The sequence below is a fragment of the Myxine glutinosa genome, unplaced genomic scaffold (assembly GCF_964187855.1).
Source record: "Myxine glutinosa unplaced genomic scaffold, kmMyxGlut1.1 SCAFFOLD_662, whole genome shotgun sequence".
Classification (NCBI taxonomy): domain Eukaryota; kingdom Metazoa; phylum Chordata; class Myxini; order Myxiniformes; family Myxinidae; genus Myxine; species Myxine glutinosa.
Genome location: NW_027616757.1, coordinates 3,604 through 24,520, shown reverse-complemented (window position 1 = coordinate 24,520; position 20,917 = coordinate 3,604). Strand labels below are relative to the sequence as shown.

Here is a 20,917-nt window from a genome sequence, read left to right as displayed (position 1 = left end):
TCAATATAGATATTTGTTTTCTTCTCTGAAACTACACGCACAATTTCGATGAAACTTGATCACAACCTTCACCACCCGTGATGCACCAAGATTTGTTCACGGCATTAAAAATATTTTTTGCCTCTTTGGGGGTCTACGGGGGGGTTGCCCTCCAAAATCGGTGTTTGCTTTCTTCTCAGAACCTACACACGCAATTCTGATGAAACTTCACCACAACCTTAATTACCCGTGTTATACCAAAGTTTGTTCCTGGCATTTAAAAAAATCGGGGTCTCAGGTGGTCTATGCCCCCCAAAATAAGTATTTGCTTTTTTCTCAGAACCTACACACAGTTTTGATGAAACATCCCCACAACCTTCATCATCCGTGATGTACCAATGTTTGTTCAAGGCATTGGAAAAATTGGGGTCTGTGGGGGTATATGGGGGGGGGGGAGGGGGGAGGGGGGAAGGGGGTTGCCCCGCAAAATAGGTATTTTTTTTGGTTTGTTTAAAGTCTGCCAAAATCAAAACTGCCAAAATCAAGACTCTGCTCACCTTCACTCTTTCATTCCTCTTTTCTCCCGCCTCTGGAACAAACTCCGTCACTCTCTTCAACCCCACTCCTCCCTCCAGGTCTTCAAAACAGCTGTTCAGCACCATCTCTTATCTTCCCCCATCCAAAACCTTGATCTTTTCTACCCCCACTAAATTCACCCCAGATCCACTTTTTTGAAATTCCAACTTCTTTCCTGGAAGTGCTTGCAGTGTCCATGTGTTTTATACTTCTCCCACCGTCCCTTCCCATGCCTCCTCCCCCCAAGCCCTCTCCCTCCCACAGATCTCCCAATGTCCCTGCTCTCAAATGTTGTACTTATGTGCTTCCCCCTCTCTCCCTATCTTGTCTCCTGCTCTCTTTATTATGTCTTATGCGTCCGTTTGTTTTTTTTGTCATTAATGTTAGCTCTTACAGGAGCCTCGATCTTGTTTACAAAAAAAACCAAAAAAAACAAGTCTTATGATTATGTTAGTATAATTCTCCATGCTGCCCTGTCTTCGAGCAACCATTGAAATTGGTTTAAAGTATCCTTAGTCAGTGCAGTATACTGTTTATTCTACCAGGTGAGTGCCAGTGGTATTGCCCCTATCTTTAATAAGTCCTCTCAGAAGGAGTTTCAACGCAGGAAGCCATTTGGCCCAGCAAAGCCTGTGCAGTTGCCAACCCCTGGTTGTTTCGCCTCTGATACACATTGCCTCACGCCGGGTACGCTCGATATTAATCAGTAAATGAACAATACGTTTGGTGCGTGAAGTATTTCAGGTGCACTTGGTTGTTTGGCCCAGATTACAGTATTGTGGCTGCGTGACGACGGGTATACCTGTCAGTCATGTTGGGAGCTCGGATTGTGACGATCACGACTTATTGATTGTGCCACGAACAACGTCTTGCTTCGTGTTGCGGTTTTTATTGTCTTCTGGCACAACTTTTGTGTGGAAATCTTTACTTGCATCTCCTCATCCCCGCCTTCTGGCTTCGTCTCCTCCCGTCTTTCCCGCCACGGCTCCTATTCCGCGCGCAGAAGCGACAGCCAATGACAACTCGTCATTTCACCTAATCCCTCCCATTTTCCCGGCCTCTCTTTGCGCTCATGAATATTCAAATAGGCGGGCTGCGTCGATCACCGCACTGGCGAATCAGGGACGGCCACCGCAGTGACGTCAAAAGCATACAGCCAATAGCGGGAGGGAAAGGCACGGCGCCTTCTAAGCGCGGGTCGGCGTGAAAAGCGCGCCCGCTTTGCCTTTGGGTCGTCGTCTTGCCCGCGTCCCCTCCGAGTGTCCTGCTTTTTAACGTGCCTTTTTCTCCTCACGATACCGCATTTATTACTTGGATCGACTCGGTACGTGCGAGTTTCGTCGCCTTTCGGAATTTTCGATTCGACCTTTAAGTTTTAACAGTGAAAATAAAGCAGCCTCGGCGCCATTTGCGGCCTAGGTTGCTGACTGCTTGTTCGCTAAACTTTTGGCCGCGTGTTCAATTCGTGCTTTACGCACGTCCGAGTGGTCCGAGGACGAGGTGCTCGGGGGGCACGGCTCGCGGTGTTCTCACCTTGGTAGTGTCGTCGTCTCGGTGTTCTGCTTCGCGTCGCCCCCATCGCGATGGCTAATGGTGGAAGAACATGCGGCAGTGGATGCGAGGTGTTCCGACCGAGGCCCGAGGGGTCTCAGGGTGCATACATTTCCCACCAAACGGACCTCAATCGCTCGTTTTAATAATGATAAACCCCCTGCGGCACGTCCTGTCCGGCCATCGAATTCAGAGCTACTTCGTGGCCCTTTAGTGTTTAGGCCTGTACAGCCATCTTTGTCGAGGTGCAAATTTGCCGATCTCATTACAGAGCGAGCCTTTAGCTTTCCATGGGGACACTTTTGGGATGCTTAACGTATGGAATCTGCCTTGTGACGTGTACGACGTACTCTTTAATCGTGAGTTCTCAGGTTGTGTAAGGGACACGTCACGTCGGCGCATATTTTGGAAGCAGCGTTTGGGGCTTTCTCCAGTGCCTGGGTTACTGGTGATGGGGGCAGGTCATGTTCGTCTTTATATATAGCAAGCCCCCACTAGATGGCCAGCTGTTGATCTGGTTTGATTCCAGACTGGAAACGGTACAATAACACGGATGTGGAGACGAAACGGTAGTTCCTTGTGCTTACTTATTTAGTTTGTAACTACCTGAATGAGGGAGTTATGTCTTGAGTAGGGAGTGGCATGGTGACTCCAGAGAGTAGGAAATGGCTGTCGACTCGTGCTTCGTGGAGAGAAGGGAATTTGGGGGGGGAAAGGTAGCAGCAGATTCGTGTGCCAGATGGTGGTTAAGCTCTCATTAAATGCACACCTGGTTGTACTGCCATTGGTAGTGTGCTTAAGGATGAGTGGCTGTTTTAAATGATTAGAGGCCGTTGTCTGCTGTAGAGCATAATTAGGGGTAATGTTGAATAGCAGCTGCAGTACTATACAGTCTAGCCATCTGGACCTTTTGGCTGACCTGCCACTCATTTTGAATCTATTCCACAAACTAGAGTCTAGCCCGTGTTGTCGGACAACTTGCGTGTCTTTTCCTTCCTCTTGTGCCCAAAGTTGCGAGGATCTGAGTGAATATGGGACCAGCTTGATGGTGCGGAGGTCCAGTACATTTGCCTCTGAGATCTCTAGTCTGGGTTCAATTCCTGACCAAATCTCTAGTCTGGGTTCAATTCCTGACCAAATCTCCAGTCTGGGTTCAATTCCTGACCAAATCTCCAGTCTGGGTTCAATTCCTGACCAAATCTCCAGTCTGGGTTCAATTCCTGACCGGATCTCTCATCTGGGTTCAATTCCCGACCGGATCTCTAGTCTGGGTTCAATTCCTGACCAAATCTCTAGTCTGGGTTCAATTCCTGACCAAATCTCCAGTCCGGGTTCAATTCCTGACCAAATCTCTAGTCTGGGTTCAATTCCTGACCAAATCTCCAGTCTGGGTTCAATTCCTGACCGGATCTCTCATCTGGGTTCAATTCCCGACCGGATCTCTAGTCTGGGTTCAATTCCTGACCGGATCTCTCATCTGGGTTCAATTCCTGACCGGATCTCTCATCTGGGTTCAATTCCTAACCAAATCTCTAGTCTGGGTTCAATTCCTGACTGGATCTCTTGTCTGGGTTCAATTCCTAACCAAATCTCTAGTCTGGGTTAAATTCCTGACCGGATCTCTTGTCTGGGTTCAATTCCTAACCAAATCTCTAGTCTGGGTTCAATTCCTGACCCGATCTCTTGTCTGGGTTCAATTCCTAACCAAATCTCTAGTCTGGCTTCAATTCCTGACCGGATCTCTAGTCTGGGTTAAATTCCTGACCGGATCTCTAGTCTGGGTTAAATTCCTGACCTGATCTCTAGTCTGGGTTCAATTCCTGACCGGATCTCTCATCTGGGTTCAATTCCTAACCAAATCTCTAGTCTGGGTTCAATTCCTGACCGGATCTCTCATCTGGGTTCAATTCCTAACCAAATCTCCAGTCTGGGTTCAATTCCTGACCGGATCTCTTGTCTGGGTTCAATTCCTAACCAAATCTCTAGTCTGGGTTCAAATCCTGACCGGATCTCTAGTCTGGGTTAAATTCCTGACCTGATCTCTAGTCTGGGTTCAAATCCTGACCAGATCTCGAGTCTGGCAATTGTTTGGTCATAGTTGTACTATACAGTCTAGTTAGTACAACTATAACCTTTCGTGCAAATGATGAATATTTGACTCCCTTTTGACTCCCTTTTTGTTGTCTTATGTGCCCTCGTTGTGCAAAGCTGTGTTTATTTGTAAACATCGCTATTGCATGGACAGAAGTCTCCGAGTTGAACTGGAGCTGTAGACATCTTGCATTCTGCCATTGTTGACTTGTAGGCCTATGAATGAACGCACTTCACTACTGTTGACAGAGACAGAGAAAAAAAAAAGAGAGAGAGAAAAAGAGTAGTTGGCAGGGAAATAACCTCAAAAATTGTTGACATACACAAAAAGTTGACTGTTTTTGTGGATATTTAACTTGTGACTTTTCAATTGGTTACTCTGCTTTTGGGGCAAGTCAAACTCTGCCAGGATATGTGGTTGCAGTGCTGGTGTGCTGAGATTCCATAACATTCCAGCCTCGCTTTTTTCCCCCCCAACACCGATTCCTCGGTGAATGGTGTTTTTACTGCTCGCTCGTGGATGGGTTTTCTTTTCGTGCAAATTTTGAGGAGTGGATGAAGCGATTAACCTTTTTGTTTGTCTTTTAGGGACATTGTTCAAGTCGTCGTCGGCATAAAAAATCGTGTCACTCTACTCTGCAGTCCAGGAATGCAGTGTTATTAATGACTTTTATTCTTTGTTCGTCGTCGTCGTCGTTTTGTTTTTCACCAGAAGTGTGGTGGCTCCAAATTTTTAAACTTTTCCTTGCCCAAAGATCTGTCTGCGATCATGATTTTGATTGTAGGTCAGTTATTTTTTTTAGATATATATATTTCATCCTCCATTAATTGAGTGTTTGGAATGAAGGCAAAACCTATTCTGTTTCTGCTTTTTTATTATACATTTGGACAACCTTAAAGGTAAAACGACTGTTTATGTTCTTTAGCTGATTTTTATTTATTTCTTCCTACTCCCCTTTTGTTCTACCCTTTCCATGCTCGTGGCCTGGTTGGTTGAACCACCCAGTGCTGTGTTCTCATCATGGCTAAGGAGGTGAGTATCTTGTGATATGAGTTTTGCATTCCTTTGTGGGTTTCTCCAATAACTTGTATTGCTGGTTTTTTTTGTTTTTTTTTGGTATACAGAGTCGAGGCTCGTGAAAGAGCTAACATTTATCAAACAAACAAATCAAACAAACAAGTAAACAAAGGATATAAAAATGGGAGCGGTCGACAAGATGGGGAGAGAAGGGGAGGAAGCACACAAACACAACATTTGAGGGCAGGGACATCGGGAGATGTGTGGGAGGCAGAGGGCCTGGGGGGAGGCAGGATAGGTATAAAACGCAAGGACACCAAGGACTTCCAGGAAAGAAGACAAAAGTCACCACAAAAAAGTGGATTTGGGGTGAAATTAGCAGGGGTAGAAAAGATCAAGGTTTTGGATTGGGGAAGATAAGAGATGGTGGTGAACAGCCGTTTTAAAGACCTGGAGGGAGGAGTGGGATTGAAGAGAGTGAGGGAGTTTGTTCCAGAGGCGGGAGAAAAGAGGAATGAAGGAGTGAAGGTGAGCAGAGAGTCTTGATTTTGGCAGTTTAACCATAAGAGGGTTGCAGGCAGATCTTGTGTGACCTGCAGGAATATTTGGGGGACAGAGCCCAGTGAGAGCTGGGGGAGCAAGGCCGGAGAGGAGTCGGTAGAAGACGGAAAGACCACCAACCTGCCTGCGGTGAGTAAGTGAAAGGCCCTCGGAGATAGCGTCATTGCGGGAGATTCCAATGATTCTGAACGCTTTGGTTTCAACAGCGTGAAGACGAGCTGGGTGTGAGGCAGGAGCACCGGCCCAGAGGGGAGAGCAGTATTCCATTGAGCTGTGGATGAAAGCCTTGTATGTGGTGAGGAGCTCAGGTGTGCCAAGGAAGGACTTCGCACGACAGAGGATGCCGTCGGCGACTGGCTTTGGAGGCCAGCTTGGAAATGTGGTTTTCCCAGGAAAGATCATGGCAGATAGTGAGACCCAAGAGCTTGAGTGACAGAACGTCTTGGAGAGGATTATTCAGAAAGTAGATGGGAGGGTTGTCCAGTCGGTCTTTTCGGAGAGACATCGTAAGAGTGTGAGATTTGTCAGGATTGAAAGACATGTTCCACTTGTTTGCCCAGTCTGTGATTTTGTCCAGGTCTGCAGAGAGTGAGGAGGCTGCAGACTGCCGATCTGAGGGATGAGGAATGGAGCGGCAGAGAAGTGGAGTCATGAACATTTTCAATGTTCCTTAGTTAATTTCAAGTTGTGTTTGATTAAACACTGTTCAGCAACAAAATATCTTGCTGCCCTTTAATTTGTGATGCATAGTACAAGTTTATTGTAAATTTATAGATAAGATATGTTTGCCGAATCAGCTGCTGTGAATGACCAGATATGTAGACTTTTCTGTTTGGTTAGAGAGTTGAGGCTTGTGGAGGAACTAGAGCACAGAACGAGTCAGAACAGAACAGTAGAAAGAGATGGGAGCATGGCTTATGGACAAAATTAAGTGAGACTTTGACAAATAAGGGATTTGGGGAAGAATGAGAGCTGGAGGATGATCCAAGGGGTGAAGAAGATGGATCCAGCTGCAAGCACTGAAATGAGAACCTGGAAACTTCGTTAAAGGTAGGGTTGGGGAGGGGTTAATGGGGGTAGAAAGAATCATGGTTGTGGTTGGGGGTGGGCGGGCGGGGGAGAGGGGGACGAACCCTAAGATATTCAGAACCCTAAGATCTCAAGCCAGATGCCTTAACCGTTAAGCCAACACCAGGTTAACATGTTCAATGTGCATTCAAATTGGCGATCGCTAGAGCTAGAACACCGGGTCACCCAAAAGCTCACTACCATAACACTGCATCTGATCATCTGGAATTGGTTTTATCTCCCTTTAACCATCATGTATCTCTATTTCACCGCATGAATGAATGAATGAATGAATGATCGTTTTAAGGCCATTTTTCCCCGCTTGAGTGGGGGTTAGCCTTGCGGGCCCCATGACAATCATATTTCCCTGTTTGAGGCAATTATTTTATCGTCGGATGACCTTCCTGATGCCAACCTTTAGTCACCTCTAATGATGCGCAGGGATACGGTGAACCTATTCTAAATCGGGACACACACCGGGATCATTCATCCCAGCAAGCTGGTACTCAATTTGCCGACCTCGGAAGGATGACAGGCTGAGTCAACCCCCCCTGGCGTTAATTCAGCGATCGACGGGGATTCAAACTCAGGATCCCAAGCCTGTGCCATAATCGCTAAGCCAACACTTAGCTTAGTATTTCACCGCATGATGACAACAACAACAACATGCATTTTAAAGGCCATTTTCCCTACCAGAGCGGGGGTTAGCCTTGCGGTCCCCATGACAGTCTTCTCCATCTTGCCCTATTTTCTGCATCTCTCCTTGTTAACCCCCTTGCCTGCATTTCTTCTTCCACCAGCTTTAGCCAAGTCTTTCTGGGTCTTCCCCGTCCTCTACTTCCTTCTACATTCATTTCCATCACTCTTCTCAACCAGTCACTTTCATCCTTCCTCAACACGTGACCAAACCATCTCAACCTGTTCCTCTTCACAGGCTCTATTCCCATCATGTTTCGCAATTCATCATTTGTATTCCTCTTTCTCAACGATACTCTGCACATCCGTCGAACCATTCGCATTTCCACCCTTTCCAACCTTCGTTGCTGCTCTACATTCATTACCCATGTCTCGCTCCCATAAATCATAACACTTCTCACACATGCAGCATACACCTTTCCCTTCAGCTTCAACGACACTCCCCTCCTCATCAGCACGCCACTCAGTTCCCGAAACTTCTTCCATGCACATCTCACTCTAGCAACCGTTGCCGAGTCTGATCCACCTTCTCCATTCAGCATGTCTCCAAGGTAACAAAATGTTTTCACACATTCCAGCTTCACACCATCGCCAAGATCCAACTCAACATTTCCTCCATCTGCAGCTCCCTCTGTGCACACCTTACATTTGAATGTAGCTGCCACACTGGTTAATGACCCTCTCAGACCACTACATTTTTGATGAACCCACTCGGCGCACATTGTACATTGAATGGAGTTCACTCCAACACCCTTCCTACACACAGCACACGGCCACTTCCCAGTTCTTTCCATGCACATTTCACCGCATGATGAAAGGTATCAAAATTACCTGATGTAATTTTTGCAAGTGCATGCCATTTTAATGAAGCAGCTTTGAACTGTTTTCATGAATCCATTCCAGAAATCCTTAAGTGTATGAAACTACAACTGACCTTTCAGGAAAAATTTTTGGTGGTGGTGTTTCAGCCATGCCCCAACTGATAGTTTGTCCCTGTTGGTAAAACAATGCTCAGTCTAGAAATGTGTTTTAATGAGCATCAGGTGCCCATTGGTATACTTTCTGGGGGAAGTAGCATGAACAGCGAGTGCTGAAGACTCGATGCCTTGCTTTGGTGTTCCAGAGGTGTGCTGCCACAAGTGCAAATCTGAGCCCTGTGTGTCAGCTCGATTACGAGCCTTGGCCCCTGGCCCATTTAAAAACAAAATCCATGGATTGTATTCTTGTGCCATGATTCTGTTTCGGTAATGTCAGAAACCATCCTCCCTGCATATATGTAAGCAACCAGGGTCGCTATTAAAACACGAAATAACAGGACGGGGTGAAACGTGTACTGTATTAAAAAATTCAGAATCGAAATAATGCATTGTGGACCTTTCTTCCTTCCAGGTGAGTTTGTTTGACAAGAATGGTGAATTTAAAGGTTTGATTGAGAACTTCAGTCCATCCAAGTGTAAGTGCTTTTTCATTGATTTTGAAATATATTTTTGAGAAATCCTTTGCTATTAAATATGACCTTTATTGTGATAACTAGCGTGACTCGGCCACACATCGTTTCAGAGGGGTAGGCATCTTTGACCATTTTGGTGTCTTTTGGGTCTTCATGGTGTTTTGGGTCTTCAGGGCCATTTGGGTCTTCAGGGTCTTTTGGATCCTCTGGGTCTTTTGGATCCTCTGGGTCTTTTGGATCCTCTGGGCCTTTAAGGGTATTTTGGGTCTTTGAGGTGTTTTGGGTCTTCAGGGTCTTTTGGGTCTTCGGTGTCTTTTGGGTCTTCCATGTCTTTTGGGTCTTCCGTGTCTTTTGGGTCTTCCGTGTCTTTTGGGTCTTCCGTGTCTTTTGGGTCTTCCGTGTCTTTTGGGTCTTCCGTGTCTTTTGGGTCTTCCGTGTCTTTTGGGTCTTCCGTGTCTTTTGGGTCTTCCGTGTCTTTTGGGTCTTCCGTGTCTTTTGGGTCTTCCGTGTCTTTTGGGTCTTCAGTGTCTTTTGGGTCTTCAGTGTCTTTTGGGTCTTCAGTGTCTTTTGGGTCTTCAGTGTCTTTTGGGTCTTGGGTCTTCGGGGTGTTTTGGGTCTTCGGGGTGTTTTGGGTCTTCGGGGTGTTTTGGGTCTTCGGGGTGTTTTGGGTCTTCGGGGTGTTTTGCGTCTTCGGGGTGTTTTGCGTCTTCGGGGTGTTTTGCGTCTTCGGGGTGTTTTGCGTCTTCGGGGTGTTTTGCGTCTTCGGGGTGTTTTGCGTCTTCGGGGTGTTTTGCGTCTTCGGGGTGTTTTGCGTCTTTGGGGTGTTTTGCGTCTTTGGGGTGTTTTGCGTCTTCGGGGTGTTTTGCGTCTTTGGGGTGTTTTGCGTCTTCGGGGTGTTTTGCGTCTTTGGGGTGTTTTGCGTCTTCGGGGTGTTTTGCGTATTCGGGGTGTTTTGCGTATTCGGGGTGTTTTGCGTCTTCGGGGTGTTTTGCGTCTTCGGGGTGTTTTGGGTCTTCGGGGTGTTTTGGGTCTTCGGGGTGTTTTGGGTCTTCGGGGTGTTTTGGGTCTTCGGGGTGTTTTGGGTCTTCGGGGTGTTTTGGGTCTTCGGGGTGTTTTGGGTCTTCGGGGTGTTTTGGGTCTTCGGGGTGTTTTGGGTCTCCGGGGTGTTTTGCGTCTCCGGGGTGTTTTGCGTCTCCGGGGTGTTTTGCGTCTCCGGGGTGTTTTGCGTCTCCGGGGTGTTTTGCGTCTCCGGGGTGTTTTGCGTCTTCGGGGTGTTTTGCGTCTTCGGGGTGTTTTGCGTCTTCGGGGTGTTTTGCGTCTTCGGGGTGTTTTGGGTCTCCGGGGTGTTTTGGGTCTCCGGGGTGTTTTGGGTCTCCGGGGTGTTTTGGGTCTCCGGGGTGTTTTGGGTCTCCGGGGTGTTTTGGGTCTTCGGGTTTTTTTTGGGTCTTCGGGGTGTTTTTGGGTCTTCGGTTTTTTTTTGGGTCTTCGGTTTTTTTTTGGGTCTTCGGGGTTTTTTTGGGTCTTCGGGGTGTTTTTGGGTCTTCGGGGTGTTTTTGGGTCTTCGGGGTGTTTTTGGGTCTTCGGGGTGTTTTTGGGTCTTCGGGTTTTTTTGGGGTCTTCGGGGTGTTTTTGGGTCTTCGGGGTGTTTTTGGGTCTTCGGGGTGTTTTTGGGTCTTCGGGGTTTTTTTGGGTCTTCGGGGTGTTTTTGGGTCTTCGGGTTTTTTTTGGGTCTTCGGGTTTTTTTTGGGTCTTCGGGGTGTTTTTGGGTCTTCGGGGTGTTTTTGGGTCTTCGGGGTGTTTTTGGGTCTTCGGGGTGTTTTTGGGTCTTCGGTTTTTTTTTGGGTCTTCGGGGTGTTTTTGGGTCTTCGGGGTGTTTTTGGGTCTTCGGGGTGTTTTTGGGTCTTCGGGGTGTTTTTGGGTCTTCGGGGTGTTTTTGGGTCTTCGGGGTGTTTTTGGGTCTTCGGGGTGTTTTTGGGTTTTCGGGGTGTTTTTGGGTCTTCGGGGTGTTTTTGGGTCTTCGGGTCTTCGGGGTGTTTTTGGGTCTTCGGGGTGTTTTTGGGTCTTCGGGGTGTTTTTGGGTCTTCGGGGTGTTTTTGGGTCTTTGGGGTGTTTTTGGGTCTTCGGGGTGTTTCTGGGTCTTCGGGGTGTTTCTGGGTCTTCGGGGTGTTTTTGGGTCTTCGGGGTGTTTCTGGGTCTTCGGGGTGTTTCTGGGTCTTCGGGGTGTTTCTGGGTCTTCGGGCCTCTTCGGGGTCTTCGGGCCTCTTCGGGCCTCTTCGGGATTTTCGGGCCTCTTCGGGCCTCTTCGGGCCTCTTCGGGGTCTTCGGGCCTCTTCGGGGTCTTCGGGCCTCTTCGGGGTCTTCGGGCATCTTCGGGGTCTTCGGGCCTCTTACGGGTCTTCGGGCCTCTTTCGGGTCTTCGGGCCTCTTCAGGGTATTTTGGGTCTTCAGGGGTCTTGGGGGAATTTAAGGGTCGTCAAAAGTCTAAGGGGTCTCAGCAGTCTTAACGCCATTAAGAGGGCTAATTAAGAGGGTGGTAATTTTATCTGAAGAAGAAGAAGAAGATGTTTTCGTCACATATAAACATTGCGACATAACGACATAACCATTTACGTTTGCTCTATTATAATAAGATATAAACATAACGACATAACCATATACGTTTGCTCTATTATAATAAGATGTGTTCGTGGAGAAGGCCCTTTTGATCGATATTTGGGTGCATCATTTTTAATGACGTCACATAACTTGTGCTGTTTTCACAAACTCTTGTTTCTTTGTGGAGGTGTGCTGGCTGGTGATTTAGTTTTTATAATTTTGTACATAACTCTTCTCTGTAATGGTATACCACATATAACCAGTGATGTATTTAGTATTTTCAGTTGCAGGTTTAAATGAAATAATGCTGGTCTCGCATTATAGGCCAGGGGTTCTGCGGTCCCAGACGCCTGGGTTCCGTGAGGGTCCCTCCTGCACTCAACCATTTCTGACCGTAAAAATGATTTGATAATGCCAAAATCTTGTAGTGGGCTTCCTTAATAACATCGGTGTTACACACTGAACAAAAACATCATACTTTCAGCGTTTGTACTAGAACATATTTACAAATACTTTTTCAACGGATCCAAGAAATATCAACATTATTTTCCGAATTATACAACATTATTAAAATGGCTGCCAGAACTTGATGTGTGGCATCAAATGGTACAGTTTTTGAGTACTTTCCAATACTATTGACAAAATATTTAATACAACATATACTTTTCATTATTCTGTATACCCATGTTTGATGAATCAAAATAAATGTGTTAAAAATAGTGCCAGACATATACATCCAAGGTATAAACGCTGAATGTTTGGTATTTTTGGCCAGCAACTTACACTCGGATCACTGAAGGAAGTCCACTTGTACAAACCCCAATTAAATAATACTAGCAGCGGTACCCGCCCTATGGGCGGGGCTTCAATTGGGAGGCCCAAATGAAAATGCAAAATTTCAGAAATTGAAGGCTTTTTTATTTTAAACGATTTATATAAAAATCAGTTAAATCACATCACACGCAAATCGTCAAAATCTAAACAGTATTTGTAGAATTTCAATAAAAGCCACATCACTGTTCATATCGGTAAATATTATTCCATCGTGTTTGGAAAAATTGGAAATTGGGGAAAAAATTGGAAAAACAATATAGCCTATTTTACTCCAGGGGTCCCAGGATTACCCACCCAAAATTTCGTTGCGATCGGTTCAGTCGTTTTTGCGGTACTTGGGAACAGACGGACAGACATTTGGTGAATTATAGTAAGATTTTCGAATAAGCTGCTTGTGAAGTTATTTTCATAAATATAAAGGCTAACGACTTTGCAACTTGTGTTTTTTCAGGTAATGGATTGGAATATATGGGCTTTATGCCAAAAAGATGATGGGGGAAACCAGTTAGGACTCCTGCAAAAGGCAGAAGCCAAGATACTCTTTCTGTATACAAGAATTTCCAAGACACTTGCAAATCGAAAAAAGTGGGTGCTTCAACTCTACAACTTCAATTTTGACATTGAATCTTCACCACAGCTGCTTCTTCAAAATAACGCAAGGTGGCACAAGACATGCCACATGACATTCAGCCAAGAAAAACTCAGAAGAGCAAAATAAAAGATCCAGAAAAGGAAAACACTGGATCATACTCGTACCACCGAAGTTCAGAGATGATCTAAGAGTTTATTTAGTTGAAGTGAAGTACCATTTTGATTGTCTAACACTCTAACTTGTTACAGAAACAAGTATAGGACCCACGTTCGCGCAACAGAGAGTCAGCTGATAATATGGAGTGTGACATGGCAAAAGCAAGAGTATATTATGTAAAGTTGATATCGCACATTGAAAATGATATTGAGGATGGTACATACAGTTTTCAGTTAGTTAATCTCCATGAAATGTATGTCAAAAGACTGAGAGATTGATATTAAAGAAAGCATCCAGGCAAACCTACGACATTAACATTTCCAGATGGGATAAAATAATTGATAGTGGATAGAAATATATTCAGGAACTATGAAGACTAAGCGTTTTTAGCTCACCTGGACGTTAGTCCGGTGAGCTTATGCGATCGAGCAAAGTCAGTCAGTCAGTCAGTCAGTCAGTCAGTCAGTCAGTCGGTCTGAGTGAGTGAGAACATTTCAGTCTTTATCTCTTGAACCAATCACACGATCTAGATTAAATTTACCCACAAGCTTCATATTCTGATGCCTAACAAAGATGCATTGACCGCATAAAAATCTGCGCTCATTAAGTAGGTCTAGAGGGGGGGGGGGGGGGGGGGAGGTTGTCCCGCCCCCCTCCCCACAAATAGGGACGTGTTCGCTTCTACAAGACTACACACTTTTAATGAAACTTGACCACAAGCTTCATATTTGATGCCTAACGAAGGTGTATTGACCACATCAAAATCTGCGCTCATTAAAGGGAACACCCTTAAAGGGTGTTTTTGACTCCTCCCTCCCCCCCCCCCCCCCCCAAAATAGTTATTTGCTCTCTTCTCCAAAACTACATACATGATTTTGATGAATCTTGACCACAAGCTTCATTGCCCAAGATGTACCAAAGCTTGTTACAGGGGGTCTGTATGGGGCTTGAGTGACTGTTGCTCTTGATCCAGGTGAGCTTCAGGACCTGCGGTCCTATTTTTATATGCTAAAGCTGTTTGCATTTGCCATAATGAAATTCTTTCAGGGGGGGTTTACAGATCCTTTTCTGGAAAGTACACTCAGCAATGCCAGCACCAACTTCCTCCTAGTTTGACAACGACAACTTCCATGATTCTTCATGTGCCAAACCTGGACAGCCAATGGCAGCAATCACAAGCATCCTTGACCATAAGTCAGCTGTTGCTTTTCAATTGCAAGAAGCAAGAGCAAAAGATGAGTAAGGGGTCAGATGGCATTGCCAAATTCACAAGACATACTATGGACCTTGCCAACTCTATTGGACTCGAAGTGCACACACAAACAACTAGAACGGCACTCAGTAGAGAGCATCCCTCTGTCAGGTACTGATGGGCCCGATCTGGATTCGGACCAAAATCTAATCGGCTTTTTTGTCACCTAACCAACTCATCTCCCAAGTTTAGTCATAACTCGTCCATAACTTTTTAAAATATTGTGTTATTTATTGCTTCCATAACTTTTTTAAATATTGTGTTGTTTATTGCTTTTCGCCCGATCTCTCAATGGTGAAGAATCACTTATAAAATTAAATAATTATCGTATCCTCATCCATATTCAGATTTTCACCAAAATCTGATCGATTTGGTCTTTTCACACACCCTACCTGTCCACCAAGTTTCGTCCAAATCCATCCATAACTTTTTGAGATATCATGCTATATGTCGTTTTTGGCCCTATCTCCCAATGGTTAAGAATCACTTTAAAAATTCTAGTCGTCGGATCCGAAACTGGATCCTCACCAAAATCTAATCATTTCATCCTTGTCACATACACTACCTCTCCAAAATTTCGTCCGAATCCATCTACAACTTTTTGAGATGTCTTGTTCACAGACAGACAGACAGACAGACAAAGACAGACAGGGGTGAAAACATAACGTCCATCCACCTTTGGTTGCGGAGGCAATTAGCCAATCACTTGTCATTTGTTTGGCAGAACTTGATACAAGCATTTCCTACAGCAGTGTTCTTAAGCTAGAGGCTGCATTGGCTAACTCCATAGGCCAGCAAGTTTATATAGACAGACTGGTGTGCCCTCAAGTACGTGTACTTCAAAAGCAACTTTGCACAATTGGGGTATTTGACAACATCGATCACAATCCATCCTCAACAACCGCCAACGACTCCTTCCATGGCACAGCTATTCGTATCACTCAGTCCGTTTCACACCACAAACCAGGCATCATCAGACAGTGCGCTTCACTTTTCACTCTCACCTTGGAATTTCTGACACTTCCTGACTTGTACACAGCGGTACCAGCAGTGTCACTGAATGTCTCACATGTACCTGTCCCAGAGGCTAACACAAACCTAATAAGAGGGCGATTAGTCAAAGGTCAGTCTGTAATAGGTTTATAACTTGAGAACAGCTTAAGGGATCCAGGTCAAACTTTGTATAGGTATGTGTAATAATGTAAATATGAACTGATTGATTTTGAGTTCAATAGTTCAAAGGTCAAATACCAGACGTTCCATTAGGTAAAAATTCTGTTATCGAGCTGACTTGAAACCAGTCATGGGTTTTTCACCAAACTTGGTATAATTATATATTACTAGGGCATTGCCCGTACGTGGGTGCCCGTTCCTTGCCAAAAAAAAAAAAAAACGCTACCCGTACGCTCTACCCCGCCCGTACGCCCGTAAACAAAAAAAACAACGCTCTTCGCTTCCACCCTTCGCTCTGACTGAATTGGGAGAAATAATGCGCATAAGAAATCGAATTACGTACCGTAATGGCGGTCAGCTCGTAACGCGCTCAGCTCCGCTCGTCTCACATCGGCCACGCCTACGCAACAAAGCGTTCTGTGATTGGCTGCCGGAAGTTCGCAAATCGCAGTTACGATGAATCGTTTTAATTTAATCGCAGTTTGAAATCGTTTTAAAACATAGTTTAACGGCAACATAGTTTTCCAACGTGAAATAAATGAATACGCTGTCAAATGTGCCGTCCGAGGCAGAGTCTGATCGCCACGTTCGGCACACGTGATAGCTCGCTGCTCTCTGATTGGTTGAAGCGTTTTTTGGACATAGCTCGGTAAGTACTTCTCCGATTAATTTAAAACCTTGAAAAGGCACATCCTCGGGTCCCCAGCAATATACCTGGCAAGTTTCAAGTATATCGGACCCGTGGTTGTCGAGAAACAGCGGTCACAGACAAACACACAGACACACAGACACACAGACACACAGACACACAGAGATTGCTGGAATTATAGATAGATGATGCAAAAATGAACTGATTCGATTTTGGGGTGAAGAGGTCAAACGTCATGTTAAATACAAAATGTTACCTGGCCAACTTGTGAACCAGTAATGGGAATTTTAACAAACTTGGTATAAGTACATATCGTCACATTCATGCCATTCTTGCTCGAGTCGAAAAAAGCGTTTACGACATAATCACAAAAAACGTTTTTTGCTTTTTTTTCATCCATCTGGATCAGTACTGAATTTAAATTATGTTCATTGAAGAAAACCTAGATTATCATTGCATGCAATTGTAGAGAAACATGTAACTAAGCTAAATTTATAAATAACAGAGATTATAAATCGCCGTGAGCAATTTTGGCTTGAGCAAATCACCGTGAGCAATTTTGGCTTGGGCAATTATGGCACGGAGAAGTGCTAGAGACAATATTGCTCACGGTTCTACCTAAATGCTGACGACCCTTTGGAACGAATAATCAAGAAATTAATTTTTATGATACATTGACTTTGTTTTCATTTATATACGAGTTTTTTTAGGTCATCTCCTTCTGGAGATAGGTCACTAATAATGCCGGTCTCGATGTCCGTCTGTCCGTCCCCACTTTTTTCAACTTGGGAATATAGAGATGGGTTGGGGTTCGTTGAATTTAATGGGAGGAGTCATTATTTCGGTGATATACGATGAGCGGAAATGGCACGGAGTTGAACAAACACTTTTTTCGCCGAAAAAACGTGTATAGACATTATATTATGAATTGACAGTAACTAGACACAATAACCAATCACTGGATAACAAAATGTCATTTTCGATAAAATTCGACTTGAGCAAGAATGGCACGAAGGTGACGATATGATGCAAAAATGAACTGATTGGATTATGGCATCAAGCGGTCAGAGGTCATGTTAAATAAATTTTTTGTTACCACGATAACTTAACCTGCCACCCCCTTGCCTAGGTGTGTTTCTAATATAATAAAATTGTACTGTTAAATTCCATTCTTCTACTGCCAAGGAAGATTATTTTCAATGTTTAATTATTGCTAAATATAAATTAAGCCAAAGGTACATGTGTCATTTGCCTAATGTATGTTTATTAATGTTTATCTTTAATAATAATAATAATAATAATAATACATTTATTTTATGCAGCGCTTTTCAAGAAGCCCAAAGACGCTTTGACAGAGTACAAAAAACAAGTGCAAAAAGACAACAATAAATAGGTAAATAATCAAAGCAAAAGGAAGGAGAAGGAGAAGGAGAAGAGATAGTCAGGGGTTAAATGCTGTGGGTTAAATGTTGAATGCAGTGTTGAACAGGTGGGTCTTGAGTGATGTTTTGAATGTGGTGAGTGAGGAGGAGTCTCTGATGGTGTGAGGTAGTGAGTTCCAGAGGGTGGGAGCAGTGATGGAGAAGGCCCTGTCCCCCCAGGATCTGAATTTGGTCTGGATGGGGGGGGGGGGGGGGGGTGGGGGACAGGAGGTTGGCGCCAGCAGAGCGGAGGTTGCGGGTGGGAGTGTGTCTGGAGAGGAGGTCAGTCAGGTAGGATGGGGCCAGGTTATAGAGGGCTTTGTAGGTTAAGAGGAGGATTTTGTACTGGATTCTCTGGGGGATGGGGAGCCAGTGAAGCTTATAAAGGACGGGGGTGATGTGGTCACGGGTCCGGGCTTTGAGAATTAATTTTGCCATATTTGCCACACTCCTGCGCACAAGTTCATACTATCAGCCAGACAACGGAAATGGCTCTCCTTTTGCTTAATGGCCAAGTCAGCTCGAGCAACAATGTCAACTGGGACACAGTACCACCCAGTGAGGTTAGCCAGAGACCTTGCATTCATTCGAGTGCACGGGCTGGTGTGCATTGAGAAAGCATAGCATCACTGGCCCGTTCTGGTTTGAAGATTAGGACTGTAATGCAATGGCCATCAACTCTGAGCACTACCTTAATGTGCAAATGGGTTCTGGGGTACTCTTGGTCACAGGAGAAGGTTTTGAAGAGAAGAACAATAGTTTCAGCAGGGTGGGGCAAACCCTCGCACCGCAAATGAGTCTCATGAGTGTGTGACAAGCCACTTCGGTGAGAGGGATTGGCTGACACTTCAGTGTCGAGTGGTCTCCTCATTCTCCTGATCTGAGCCCACTAGATTTTTATATTTGGAGATATCTCAGACGGTGTGTACAAGGATAACCCGAGAAGCATATTTGAGTTGCCACAAGTAATAACAGAGAAAGTTAGGCCCATCCCGCTTGCCAAATGTCAGCGCGTAATAAACAACTCGACCGCCGTGTTCAAATCTATATTCAGTGCAGGGGTGGACGTTGGAGCATGTGAATGGCTGAGTGCAAAAATAAAGTCTTACAAGTTACGGGTCTGATATTCTGTACACTTGTCATGCAAAATGTAGCATATATTCCTGATGTTTTGTGTAATTCAGAATAAAAACGAACGTATTGTGGATTTTTAGCCTGCTTTTTTTAGCCATCTTTTTAGCCTGGTGTTGGCTTAGCGGTTAGGGTGCCGGCTTGGGATCCTAGGATCCTGGGTTAGAATCCCGGTCGACCGCTGAATTAACGCCAGGGGGGTTGACTCAGCCTGTCATCCTTCCGAGGTCGGCAAATTGAGTACCAGCTTGCTGGGATGAATGATCCCGGTGTGTACCCCGGTTTAGAATAGGTACACCGTATCCCTGCGCATCGTAAGAGCGTGATCAAGGGTTGGCATCAGGTCAGGAAGGGCATCCCTGCCATAAAAAAACATTGCCTCAAACAGGGAACCATGATTGTCATGGGGCCCTCAAGGCTAACCCCCGCTTTAGCGGGGAAAATGGCCTTAAAACGATCATTCATTCATTTTTGTATTGTGGATTTTATTTTATGGGTTTGGTGTTTGGTTGGCAGAGCAGCTTCTGCACCTTTGTGTATTAATAGTCATCCTTCAAGCTGATCTTTCAGCCTGGGAGAACTGATTAGCATGTGTTCAACATGCCACTGCAGCCACCTATAGGCTGTTTGAGTGCTGTCGATAAAATAAAAATATGTCTTGGATCCCAGGTAAAGATCCCAGGGTGTCCTTGGCGAAGAGTAGGCGAGCTATTGCCAGCACCATGAACAAATAGCCAATTCTTCACTGACTACTGCTGTGAGTTGGATGGCAAACCACCCAGCATGACCCTGGCCTAGAAACTGATTTGGCTGAACCGATGCTCTGTAACATAGTATGGTGCATTGGATCGGAACAACATGCCATAATTATTGGGGGGCTGTGGGTGGTGGGAGCATTGGGAAGAAGGAGACAGAGCTATAATGTCGGTTGAACGTTGTGATTGGTGGGAGACCAATTTAAGAAATGAATGAATACATGTGCTGAACACTCTCCATACGCAAAGTTGTTATTACCTGGTTCATCCTAACTTCTGGTTCTTGCTACACATGTACTTACGAGTCCTATTTCTAAAAAAACAACAAAAAAAACAACCCAAAACAGTTGCATTGGTGCACCACAAAATTACGCAGCTATAACTCGATATGCACACACGGATTTATTTTTGCTTTATTTATTTTATATGTATCTAGGACTCAACAGTTTTGGTCAGCACCACCAGAGTGACCACATTCCAGCTTTGCACGTGTGTTCCAACAGCACCAGCTATGTCTCTTGTAGCTGTGCCTGTAACCCAGCTTGGCTCCCCGACAAAGCACATCCTACCCAAGACCATGGCACCATCCAATGTGAACATGCACACGCAAGTGGTGGGTCAGGGATACACTAATCGGTAGGACATCTTGCACTGTTTCCACTGAGGAAAACGTGTTTGGCTTTTGTTATCATGGCTAATACAGTACCTTGTTTGTTGCTCGCTAATTTATTTTGTATAACTGATTATATTATTTCATTTTTCTGCATTTATTGCAGCGGAGAAAATTTTAGTTCTGTATATTACTAAGTGCTTTAATTTGATCCCTTGTTTGTGGCATGTACGTTTTTACAAGTGGTTTCATTTTCTGTGGACGTTACTTTGATTCTTATTGAGATCTACATATTGTGTGCAATATGAGTGAAATTGCATGTGCTTAGATCCTGGGTACACCACAACGAGGGGGGAATCCTGGCACACTGGTTCTTGGAAGCCCCCAAACTCCTCAAACGTTGAGCGCAGCCAATCAGATCCAAGATATGTCCCCGTCATGGTCTGGGTGAGTACCTCAAATTTTTGCCTATGATATTCAATAATATTATGTGATATCTTGCTGTGTCTTGTACTTCCTAAACTACCTTTTGGTTTTGCTATACAAAGGCAGCCACATGGTGCAGCTGAAATAAAAAGATCTCCTGTTTTGTTTGGGCCTTGCGATAAGTAATTTGAGGTTATGGTGCAAATCAGCAAACTTTCATGAGACTATGCTCATCCTCTGGTGGTACGAAGCAGTTGTTGTGTAAAACTGGTTTAAAACAAATAAAATGCATTGCTCAACACACTGGACACCTAATTTTTCTTTTGAGACATG

General features: G+C 44.9%; 1 protein-coding gene across 1 annotated transcript; it reads left to right on the top strand.

The window, feature by feature from the left end:
- Positions 1–1,739: 1,739 nt before the first annotated feature.
- On the top strand, positions 1,740–20,605 carry LOC144889066 (transcription factor Dp-1-like; the record flags this gene model as incomplete). The annotated part of the gene is given in 5 exon segments (XM_078768883.1): positions 1,740–1,879; positions 5,204–5,230; positions 8,930–8,993; positions 20,052–20,161; positions 20,487–20,605. Coding segments are annotated over 4 exon segments (305 nt in total), but the record flags the coding sequence as incomplete, so codon positions are not given.
- Between the last annotated feature and the right edge of the window lie 312 nt (positions 20,606–20,917).